At 47.7% G+C, this 12435-nt stretch overlaps 2 protein-coding genes across 2 annotated transcripts in view; one reads left to right on the top strand and one right to left on the bottom strand.

Annotated features, from left to right (window-relative positions):
* Positions 1-6606: 6606 nt before the first annotated feature.
* LOC8031384 (inactive pancreatic lipase-related protein 1-like) lies at positions 6607-8178 on the top strand. Its single transcript, XM_029995550.4, has one exon. It carries the CDS (start codon positions 6651-6653, stop codon positions 7818-7820), a length of 1170 nt encoding a protein of 389 aa, XP_029851410.2. The 5' UTR covers positions 6607-6650; the 3' UTR covers positions 7821-8178.
* Positions 8179-8683: 505 nt separating this feature from the next.
* The window catches only part of LOC8025173 (fatty acid hydroxylase domain-containing protein 2), a 36943-nt gene continuing 33191 nt past the window's right edge, over positions 8684-12435 (bottom strand). Inside the window, exon 7 of the mRNA XM_040206282.3 lies at positions 8684-9618. Coding sequence (XP_040062216.1) covers positions 9396-9618 — 223 coding nt within the window. The 3' untranslated portion in view covers positions 8684-9395. The remainder of the gene's footprint in view (positions 9619-12435) is intronic.

The raw sequence follows: 12435 nt of genomic DNA, 5'->3' as shown, positions 1-12435 counted from the left end.
GACCGTCGTATTGCGCGGTCGGACGTCGGATCGGACGGTTTCGTCGTACATGTGTTTCGAATCGAAATCGTCGTACGCATCCGGTCCTCCGCCGTCGCAAGAGGCTTAAAAATCGGTCTTGTCTCACGGTAGAACCTGGTTGCAAGTAGTCGCATCGTCACGAGAGGTGGCAAAACGCATCATCATAATAACGGGCAAAGAAACGTTCCTAACCAAGAAAGAATTTCGAGTGTCGGGGGAGAGGGGGGGGGGGGGGGTGGAACCCCACATCTATTCGCCTTGCTGATCTCCTAGTGTGTCCGAAACGTGTCCCCATTGTGGCTTATCTTTCGCCCCCGAGACTGTACAAAGAAGCTTCCATAATAACACTGAGACGAAGGAAAAATAAAAAAAAAAAAAACGGACAGTACAACGAAGTCTCTATAGAGACTTCGTTGTACTGTCCGTTTTTTTATTTTTCCTTCGTCTCAGGGTTATTATGGATACCATTCACCAGCTCGCCTGTGTTTTTTTACCTTTCTTCACAAAGAAGCTTCTTCGTTCCTTTCTACTTCCTAATGGTACCCATTGTTGTAGACCAGGACATTTCCGAACACAGTGTCCAGCATGGACTATCGCTTTCTGAAAGGTGGCGCTAGTTTTTCCAAAAATACTGACTGTCATAGCGATCAGTCCACCGGCTTCAGAAACGCCACGCGTGTTGACGATTAGAGCCTAGGACGATGGCGGTGAACGTCCCCGTGTTCGTGCCGTCATTCCGCAGGTCGGGCAAGCCCATTTTACAGTATAAAAGTAGAAGATGGGAAGGATCAGTCCTAGAGTTTTCTTACAAGGACAAGAATCGAAAGGACCCCAGTGTCGAATATTACAGGTGCGTCGCGTGCTTTGCTGTCAGCTCAAGGAAACGACTGGAAGGTGAGAGCTGCCCTGTTGCCCACGTAACTCTCAAAAACGGTGTGCTGCAAACCGACCCGGATAACCCGTCAACATCCCACTCATGCGATCCACTCGCCGCCAAGGCCAGTGCTGTGGAGGTGTTGGCGTCACGCTACATGTGTGAAACAAGGACCAACATAAGGGAGACAAGAAAGAGGCCTCGTCAAGCGTTCAACGAGGCCGTTGCTGGGGTAGCAGAAAGATTTGGTGACTACGATGACGACGTTCAAACTGGAATCAAGCAGAAGCTGACATCAGGGTATGGATTTCACTCCAAGCGCCGTGCACTTTCTTACAACCGGCACATCCGTGCGTTCAAGAATGTCACACTAGACAACATACCGAACGAGCTACGAGTGACGGTTGATAACAAGGCTTTCCTGAGGCATGAGAACACTACGCCCGGCGAAGAAATGCTCATCTTCTTTGCAGACAACGATCTCGAATGTCTTGCTGCAGCCGAAACGATCATGTGTGATGGAAACTTCGTCTTCACACCACCAGAATTCTGCAACCCGGGGCAGTTGTATACTGTCCACGCAATTGTTCGTGGAGAGTCGCACCCGATTGCCTACGCGCTAATGAAGCGACGCGACACAGCCGCCTACGAAGAGTTATTCACTGCTCTCAAGGTGGCGGTCCTGGCAGCTGTCGGTCATCTGGGGACACTACAAAATTCTGCAACGTGGCTGTTCGACTTCGAGGTTGCCGCCATCAAAGCTGCGGTGAACACATTCAGTGCGGATGCTCTTCTGCAGCCGATCACAGTCTATGGCTGTGTATTCCACTTCGCGAAGGCCATCAACGAGAAGAGAGACGCACTCGGTCTGCGCTCCGTCTGCCGGAGCAATCCTGACGTGAACTTGTGGTTCACACGCGAGAGGCACCTGCCCTTTTTACCAGAAGCCTTTAGGCTAGAGTTTGCTCGCGATTTGACTACGTCACTTCCACAGGGCCTTTCACCGTTGGTGACAGCAGAACTCTCCGCTTTCGGAACCTACTTCCAGAACTTCTGGATCGATTCTAGCTCTGTGCAGAACCTGTGGGGTCACTTTGGAAATACGGGACCCCGAACGACAAACCACGTTGAAGGCTGGCACAACGGCCTCAGGGACCAGCTCCCCAATCACCATCCCCAACTGGCAGAAGTCGCTCAGTTCCTTCGTATGCAGCAACACTGCTCCCAGGTGAGGATGAGCTCCCTGCTCCACGACCAGCTGGCTGTACCGAGGCAGCAAGATCCAGCGGTCGCAAGGAAGAATGCGAAACTAGCAGCTGAGATGGAACAGTTTCGTGCCCACGTGACCTACAACCTTGTGTCATTTGATGTCGTGTGCCAGTACCTGGACAACATTTCTGGTATCGGTGTGCTGCCTTCGGCGTAAGCTAGGCACTTTTTTGTTCTTATGTTGCAATATTCCCAAGAAACCTGTCGTTTTGCACGTAAAAATAAAGTGTTATTTGGTGAATTCGTTTTCTCGAGTACTATTTTTGTAGGTATGAACCACTAGTGCATGAAATATATACTTCAGTCAATTTGATTGGGTAGCACACTCTTTTGGCGCCGTTGAAGGAATACAATTACCGGATAACTCACAGCATAGCGTCAACACGAGCTATACTGGTGTGGGGAGCGGTGTAGCCATAACCCAGGCAAATTTGGCAGTCCTGAATATGTTCGGAGTTTTCCATACTCAAGCCTAGAAGGTTTTTCTGCTATCTGTACATTTGGAAACATGATTTGCGTGACGCAATTTCACAATAAAGTGCCTGCAAGGCAAAAGATCAAAGAGCGAATCCGCTTAGCATGCCTGTCAACTTGCCCTGAGCCCGACCTCAGTGAACGCAGCAGCAAACGAGCCATATATTTTTCAATAGTTCACATTATTTCAGGAGTTATACTCCAAATTAAATGCAGAAAAGCAAGTAAAATGACCCGTTGTGCGTCATGCACCTTGTGCGGCCCTCGGCCTCACCGAAGCCGCACGAGCCTCCCCCAGTCCTGATGAATTTACCGGATTTAACGGAGCTCGAACTTCAAATTATCAAGAGGGAGTATGGGTGTCATGCCATATGAAGACATTCCGCAAACCCGTCTCGAAAGTGTTTGGGCCCGACGGGGCCATCGTATGCCCGCTTTGCGCATGCGCCACCACTTCTGCCGTTGGGAGCCGATCCTAATGACAAGGCGTTGTTTTCCTTGTTTGTTGTTTCCACATGTATGAAACATTAGTTACTGCTCTTTAACTCTCATAATTAACTCAATAAAAGCGAGTTTAATTTCGCGGGCTCGACCTTTCGCGAAGTGCCGGTTTCGGAAATTTCGCGGGCAGAACATTTCGTGAAAGGGAGATATACGCAATGTATTCGTATTCATGGGTGACTTATTCGCGTGACCAATTTTTCGCGAATTTGATCAAATCGTGAAATTCAGGTCCTCGCAAATATTAGGTCATCGCGAAAATTAAATCTTCTACATTAAACTACCTTATTAGGGGATTAGGACGGTACACATAATCTTACTTTTTATTTCGCTTTTCGACCAGAAAAAAAGAAGTTTGAATGCCCCGTTGCCCCGTTGAGTTCAGTTGTGATTCACTAATGTTCTGTGGCTTACCCCTTGTTTGCTGAGGCTCCGAACCAATAAGAATATGAATAACGCAAACAAAGTAATCAGCTTAAATATAACTGCGGTCCCACGGCGGCCATCTTGGCTTCTATGGATGTACTAGCACGATGGATGTAATGGCACGCTAGGCATGATAACAGGAACGGCGAGCAATTACATCCACCGAGCCACTACATCCAGCGAGCAACTACATCCAACGAGCAGCTACATCCATACGCATGTCAATACATCCATCGAGCCCGTACATCCACCGAGCCATTACATCCACTGATGGATGTAATGGCTCGATGGATGTACTGGCTCGATGGATGTGCTGACACGTAATCCCTTCCATCCTCCTTGGTTCGGGTGGTGAGGGTCACGTGGTGTGCCGCCGGCGCGTTTCTGTTTGCCGATTCCGCCGGCTCGTTCTCGCCGGCGATTGACCAACCGAATTCGCCGTGAATGCGATTATCGTCGGTTTTTGCATTTTGCTCGGACAGTGTATCAGGGACGCAAGGTTGTGACACCTAGGTTGGTGCATCAGATGAGCACATTTCACCACATAGGTAATTTTGGTAATAGTGTGTTCTCTGTCAATGTAATATTGTATACTACGGAAATGACTCGCTCGTGCCGTGTACATCACCAGTGCAACAGCGGGAGAGGAGGAGAGGAGGGGGCCATTCATTTATTTACCTTCTAAGGTCCTCGTTGCGGACATTACATTAAAATAAATCGTCAAAATATGAAAAAAAAAATGTTTTCCTTGAGGAGCTTTGGGGGGGTTATGACCCCCCCCCCCCCCCCTGTGGGTGCGCCACTGTGTGTTGGCCTCGGTCTTGAAGTTGCCACTAGTCCCCCTTCTACAGGGTGATTCAAGGAGACGCCAGGCTCTTTAAATCGAGCGCAAAATTCGGTTCCTTATCGCACTACGACTTTGTGCAGCGTTGCCCACAGATGGTGCATTTTTTTTTTTTTGTGAAATTTGCAAAGAGCGAATTTACCCGAGGAAAAAGTAAAGAAAGAAAAAGGCTTACCCTAGCTCCTATGTTGTTACCGCGCCTGTTTTTGTTTCTGCGACTGTCGCCGCCTGCGGAACGCGCGCCGCTTTTGAGTCGAAAAGATCGTCTGCTAAAGACGCGGGCTCTCGGCGCTGTATGCTCGTTCGTTGGCGGCGTTCGTTGCGACATCTCTTGTCTCCCATGCGAAACGGCGCCGTGTTGTTTGAAGACCGGTGGCGTCGCTGCGTTTCCATAAGAGCTAAGCCTTTTTGTATCTTTACTTTTTCCTCGGGTAAATTCGCTCTTTGCAAATTTTACAAAAAAAAAAAAAATGCAACATCTGTGGGCAACGCTGCACAGAGTCGTAGCCCGATACGTGGCTTGCACATGACGTCATTTCCGATGACCTCCAGAGAAAAGGGGAAGAACGAGCTCCTTTCTTATCAGGAGCCTCCCGGATTTGCACAGGCGTCGCTATTCTTCTCCCAGATTATAGAAGATTAACCTGTCACTCAAAGTTCTTACAAAAGCAGCTTCCCTCTCCTCCTTTTATAAGGTGTTCAAAATTATGCGATGTGACGTCAGTGCAAACCGAATTTTGCGGTCGATTTAAAGAGCCTGGCGTCTCCTTGAACCACCCTGTAGAACACGGTAGCGGAAAGAATAGATTTTCAGTAGCGGCGACGACGAGGGACGAGATCAAAATCTCTGCAAAGTGTCGCCTATCGCTTTGAAATATTAACCCACCTGTGACCTGGCCCACCCGTACACGCACGCCACTTTGCGGCGCCCCGCCGCAAAGTGGCGTGTTTCTTCGAAACACGCCACTTTGGATATTTCTTCGAAACTCGTCTTGGCGAATAGTAATCATATCTTAAGACTACACTTACCTAGGCTATACATAGATCATTCTTAAAAAGTTTAACATCTCTACCATAAATATCTTCGGCTATAGCGCGCTTCAAATATGGCACAAACGACAATGTCAAAAACCCGTCGTCCTTCCTCGCTCCTTCGGGAATCTATTTCTTTAAAACCAAGAATGCCAGACGATTGAAATAAACGGCATTGTCTTTTGTAAGTAATGCGGCGCCACATGTAAAAATGCGAGAAAAAAATTACGAATGTACCTCACAGCTTGAATCCAAATGAAACCGCCCGCCCGTCTTTCGAAGTTCGACGGACTTCGAACTTTTACCCTAAAAGCTCGAAGTTCGTCGAACTTTTGACTTTTCAGAAATCGGAAGTTCGACAATTTTCGATTTCTTTAGATTAACAAGTTCGAAAGTCCGAACATTATCGAATTTCTTAGCGTAGGAAGTTCGAAAAGCTTCAAACTTTTTAGTGCAAAAAATTCGAAAGTTCGAAAAGTTTCGAACTTTTTAGTGCAAGAAAATTGAAAGTTCGAAAGTCATCGAATTTTTTAGTCTATCAAGGCTATCAAGTTCGAAAGTTCGACAAGCATCGAATTTTGCAGCGTAATAAGTTCGAAATTTCGAAAATCGTCGACCTTCTTACTTTAGCAAGTTCGAAAATTCGACTTCCATCGAAATTCTTGATATGGAAAGTTCGAAAATTCGAAAATCTTTCGAACCTTTCGAACCGCTTGAATCGATCATCGAACTTTCGATTCGAAAAAAGTTCGCGGCATCCCTACTCGTTTCCAATCTGTCCAGCGTTGGGCTTCGCTGGTGACGCAAAAATGTTAGTACTACGACCTTGCCTTCTAGGCGGTGTTGCCCCAAGAGTCTAGCGACACCGCTACACTGGCTACACTGCGACGGACGCATTACGAAAAACGCGGGCACGGCGGGCTGCCGCTGCCGCGCTGCCGCTGCCGCGCGGCCGCGGGCGGCGCTGGCGGCGGCGGCGTTTGAGATTTTTGTATTTTGTTTCTCACTGCGTCCGCCGAGCAGTAAGCGGCATGGCCGGATGGCGCTGTTGAATTCTCACGGTGAAGACGTCAATGGTATCGACTTCGACCAGGCCACGCATCAAAGTGCAACCGGTTCTAGGGAGGATCACGCTGCCATCACAGTCTCTTCGACAGCATCTCTCCGGTAAGCACGTTGAAGCTTCGACAACCAGGCCTCGCCGCCGCAATGGGCAGGTCGCTTCCTTTCGTCGTCTTGGCAACCGTGACACTCGGCCAACTCAGCCTTGCTCCAGCTGTGACAGATGGCGGCACAAGTTGTTACGAAAGGAACTCTTTCAGTCGGTCGAAAATGAAGAACGGCGTGCAACGGCGCCCGTTTGGAAGCTTTGACACCAACGGCAACTGGGCGTATTTGGTGCCTCGTGAGTCCGATGAAGTCAACGTAACGTTCAAAATATTCCTAGAACCGCTTCAGGCGCCTATCGACTACCGACCGGCTAGTGACGCCAAAATTCCAAGCGCACTCCTGTCCAGAAACTTTACCATCGTCTGCCACGGACTGCCTCGCAGATTAGCCGCAGATGCTGACATTTTGGTCCGAGCTCTCCTGCAGCACCAAGACAGGAACGTACTTGAGATCCTATGGAACGTTGTGGACTGTCAATTGAACGGCTCGGATTTCTATTACTGTCCCGAAAACGCGAAGTCCAGTGACAGCCGTTGGTACCAAGAGGCCGCGAGCGATGCGCGCCTCGTGGCGCGAGCCGTGGCAAGAATGCTGAACGGATTCGTCAACAATTACGACTACGACCTAACCCGCGTGCACTTTATTGGCTTCGGGTTGGGAGCGCACGTCGGTGGCTTCGTGGCTGACGAATTGGGTTACACAGGGAACGTGTTGGGCCGATTGACGGCTCTTGACGCTGCGTCACCTATCTTCGAGTCTCGAGGCCTAAGTCGGCTCTCCCCCAGCAACGCGCTCCGGGTGGAGGCGGTTCACACCGGAGGTGCCAAACCCTGCGGTTTGGGCATGGCCGGCCCTCTGGGAACGCTGGACATCTACGTCAACGGTGGCGAGCGCCAGCCGCACTGCAAGAGTGACAGAATGTGTTCGCATCTTGCAGCTCTGGGCTATTATGCCCAGTCGGTGGAGAGGTGTCTCGCTGATGCTGTAAGCACGCCGCTTCCGGGGTACTGGACAGACATCACTGGCATCGTGAATGTCCGCAGGTCTTCGCTAAGGTGCTTGCGACTGTCGAGCAGTGACTCAGTGACTGTGGGTGCTGTGGGTACTTCGAAAAGCGTCTCCATCGTGGCCCAGTGGACCTTAGTTGTGACCTTGCAGACGCTCCTGGTTACGTGCTGGGAGCTGGCGCACATTCCTGCGCTATTCTGAACGACCAAAAATTGCATAATGCCAAGACTGCTAAACATGGCAATCCAACCACCAAGTCAGAATACTTTATTGTAAAAGAAACTGCTCTTTTGTGAATTTTCATTAGGCTTATCAGTACCACTCTGCAGTCTCGCATGTGGGCAGTGCTGGCAGTGCAGTCTCCAAGCTGTTATTTCCACCTATTTTCTGTGGTTCCTAGTTTTAGTCTCTTACAACCACCAAATATATTTGTCTTGTTTTCTGTGTAGAATTTGAAGGTCGTGCATTTATGTGGATTAGCATGTTTTGAAACATTATGAAAGGTCAGTCACCTTTCTTGAATGTTGAAAGAAACAGGTAAAGTGTGCCTTACGAGGATTTCTGAAAAAAAAAATAATAATGCACGTTAGTCGGCATTTATATTTATTTTTGCGTTTTGCACACTGCTCAGGATTTTATGGGTTATGGTTGTTTAGCATACCCGAGAAAGACTATATTTATGTATGTCTACTCTTGCAAAACGTTTTTTTTTTATGTTCTTGCTGTGAACACACAGAACCTGACTGGCTTTGTTCCAATAAGAAAAGATGTTATAATATCCCTCTTGGTTTGTTGTGCTTTACTTTTATCTTTGTAAAAGAGAAGAAAGAAAAAAAAAAACTTTAGCCTGTCATTAAGTTTGTTTATGGGAGATAGAGGGAAGGTGGGGCTGATGTTGAACAAAATATATTTGATATGTTTTCGGTATAGAATTTGGAGCTCATACATTTATGTGGATTAGCATGTTCTGAAGTATTATGAAAGGTTAGTCACCTTTCTTGAATGTTGAAAAGAAACACGTAAAGTGTGCCTTATGGGGATTTCGCAAAGAATAATGCACGTTAGTTGGCATTTATATTTATTTTTGAGTTTTGCACACTGCTCAGGATTTTTTGGGTTGTGGTTGTTGAGCGTGCCTGAAAGACACTATATGTATGTATGTCTACTCTTGCAAAAAGTTTTTAATCTTCTTGCTGTGAATACACAAACCTTGACTGGCTTTGTTCCTATAAAAAGATGTTATATCCCCCTCAGTTTGTTGTCTTTTAATTTTATCTTCGCAAAAAAAGAAAAAAAATTATTTTAGCCTGTCATTAAGTTTGTCTAATGGGAGATAGAAGGAAGGTGAGGCTGATATTGAGCAAACACACTGCCAAAGTATTGCAGCGTTCCACCAAGCAAGGCAGAGCATGGTGATCAAATTTGCTTTGTGCAGCTTTAGCCCCAATGCTGCTCTTCGTTAAGATTTCCGAGAAACAAAAACCACCTCGCCCGCCTACACGCACACACACACTACACAGCAAACACCAATCCTGTATTCAAACTTATTGTGTCGCAGACTATCAGTCAGCTGCTTGAAGGAGGAGGGATCGCCATCGCTCGGTTGTTTGCTTAGCTTCCAAATCTTTGAAAACAAACTGGTATGGTGATGTAACCTCACGTTTCACACATCAGCACCAACTTGCCAACGTCGTCACACATGGCAGTGCGTCCTCGATGATACAAACAGCGTGTGCGGTACCGCTGAGGAGGTGATACATCCTTCTCACACTTGAACTAGGGATGCATTTTTCGTTCAGGTTCGGTCTTTGGCGGCCTGTCGGCGTGTCTCCGTGACATTACATCGTAGCTGGAGACTACCCGGTCTGGGTAGAGGGCCGAGATGGGCTTGAGGGACAGAAGGACCCGGTGTCTCTGGAAGGCCTCGCTTCTGCGGAAGGACACGTCGGTGCCGTGCAGCCAGTCCAGGATCCCCAAGATGCCGTAGTTCTCGTGAAACCTGCCGAGAGGAAAACGAAACAAAAAGTCGACCGTGAACGCTTGCAATGCTGCTCGCACAGCCTCAGGAATCGGGATGTCATATAGACGTGTACGTTTGTTGTTGTTTGCGCCGCACGAGCATGGCCACCTTTCTGGGACATTTCGTGGAATAAAAAGTTTTCAAGGAAATATAAAAATTCGAATTAATTCGTGTTATATGATATCCAGGCCATTGCAGTTCTCGGGAGCATTACGATATTTCAAGAAAATCATAAATTGATCGTTTTGCTAATGCGGCGCCTATAGAATACGATAAAAAAAGTTGTAGAGCCGTGGAATAAGAACTATACGCGTCCACAAGTTTTATTACTGTTTGTTGATATTTTATGACTCATCTAAAATATTCCTGGGAAACCGCGATGCGTGTTGTTCAGTTGAAATTCCCATTTTATTGTGCATTTAGCAGAGAATCGAGTGTCTAAGAAAGTTGGGGATGGCGTGGTTTGAGTCAGGTTGGAATCTGGTTGTTCGGCCTAATGTTTCCCGTGAGCATGGGCGCAGTTACACTGACCACCATGCGCTGTACTCCGTCTCACTAAAACCGTGCAGTACAGCCAAAGCTAAAGGGGACAGAGCATATGCCAACCTTTTTAAGAGGAGGGAAAGGAGCAACAAGAGAAAAGGGCTGGGATTTTTTCCGTTCCTCCTTTCCCTCCTCTTGAACAAGTCGGTATACCCTCTCTCCCCTGTAGCTTTGGCTGTACTGCACGGTTTTAATCCCGAGAGCGAGCACAAACGTTGCTGCGGTCGCCGCGCCCTTACTGGGCGAGTTGTCCTGTGACGTCAGGGGAAGAACTCCGCTTCGCGATCTCGCATCCTGCTCGCTTCCCTGCCCCCATTCCCTGGTTTGCAATCATGCTGACCTTCTGTTTAGTGCTGCAATGCAAATCCCGAAAAGAAGCTGGTATGAGCTTTTACTGCCCGAAGACGTTGAGGTTAAAGACCGGCGACCAGTTCGCGCTTTCCACTTTTCTCTCCCTTCCTCCTCTCCCTCTTCTACGGTACCCTGTCCATAGTTTCTTGTTTCCTCCTCCCACCTGGCGAGGAGGATCTTCTGACTTGCAGAAACTCGAGTCTGGTCGTCGGCCTTCAAAGAGAAACGTGGACAATCAAACTAAGGATGACAGGCACTGTCAACGTCGGTCGTTGTGCGCCGCAAGCTCTCCAAGGATCGGGACTACGTTTATTTGGTGTACAAGACGCTGGGTAAGACCGATGCCGACGTGCCTCCGTACCTTGTATAGCGTGTTTGTCACTTTTACCTTTATAATTAGGTTAAAAGTACCAAAAGCTATCGGCGGAGGCAATTCCGCCGGTGAATCTCCTTGTCCGCCCACACGACACAAGGCGATCGTGCAAGGGGTCGGTGAAGCGGCGGCGTAAGTGCTTCAGACGCTAAAATTCTATTTCTTGCATGTTCAGCTAGGAGCATATCACACCCCGCTTTCCGGGCATTTCAAACGGCATATCTAATGCCTTTGGGCGATCGGCAAATCAGCTCGACTATACGTGTGCCCCTCCGACAACAGGGAAAAACTTGAGGAACAGTAAGCGTTCGAACGGCTGTACAGTGGAACAGAAAATGTGGAACCTGTGGAGTGTGACAATTTGCATGAGAAAAGCTTCTGGTGTTTTAGCTTCAGGACAATTTTATTGAGCTAAAATATCAATTTCAGAGCCTGTAAAACATAAATTGTCGGGAAGGGAATAATAGCGGGCTAGACACATTCACTTATGTTTGTTGTGCATTGCTCAAGGAACATTATAAGCAAGTCTACAGGTACCACCAGTGGAGTCCATTGAAATACTATCCGAATCCACCGAGCAACGTAAACAGATGTAAATAAATAACTGGTATATGCCTGTTCTCCTCTCTCTACTTTGCCCTGTGCTTGGGATTCTCTCTCATTGGCCCAGGCTTATTTAAAGAGGCGATGCAACGATTTTTGTATTTTGCGGAAATACCGCTTAGAACGGATCCCTGACGTTAATGACCTGTGAAATGCCCGTTCGTTTTTCACCACACGCAATCGAAGTCGCAGAGAAAAAAAAAATAAAGAAAAACGAGCACAGTTCGCCCCCTCAACTCGCAGCCAGAACAAGCGGCCACGTGATCTGGAGCTGATTATATGCCGCCAATGTTGATCATAGCCGTGCGCTGGGGTTGTCAAGGCACAGGACACGCGCTGAGTTCCAGACATTGTTTTGGTTCGGCTGTTGTCGTCATTGCAGCGATTGGACACAAGACACTACCCGAATGCTTCTCGAGCTATCGATTACCACAAGCCCAAATCGAGTGTCCACGCCATGCTCGGGTCCAATCTATGAGCAGTATTCAAATTTCGTCACTGGGCGGTACTGCTACCGCCCAGCTACGTCATAAGTTTTGCAACGGAGAGATTGAATGAAAACACTCGGTTTTGTCCTCGAAATTACAGCGCAACAAAGGAGTTTCTTGGTCAGTGGCGTTGCGTGCGAGTATCCTTGAGTCCCACTAGTGCCAGTAAGCTCGTGTAAAGTGAAAAACATTCCAATTGAATATTGTGACACCGCCCCTTTAATATGTTGCTTGAGCAGCATGCAGCTTTTCTGCTTTGGCGTTTTTTTTTTTTCGTCCTTTTTTTTGTTTAAAAGCAGAGATACAAATAAAAAACACGAAATAGTATACATAAATCGCCAATTCATTCAGACCATCAGCAGCATTGATTGTGTGAGATGTAAATCTATCGTTATGCTCCTGCAAGTGTGGCCATATTTCTTCCTTTTCATAAACCAT

Source organism: Ixodes scapularis, unplaced genomic scaffold, assembly GCF_016920785.2.
Source record: "Ixodes scapularis isolate PalLabHiFi unplaced genomic scaffold, ASM1692078v2 PGA_scaffold13__105_contigs__length_92229423, whole genome shotgun sequence".
Classification (NCBI taxonomy): domain Eukaryota; kingdom Metazoa; phylum Arthropoda; class Arachnida; order Ixodida; family Ixodidae; genus Ixodes; species Ixodes scapularis.
Note: the sequence above shows the minus strand (reverse complement) of the source record. Positions and strands in the feature narration are given on the sequence as shown.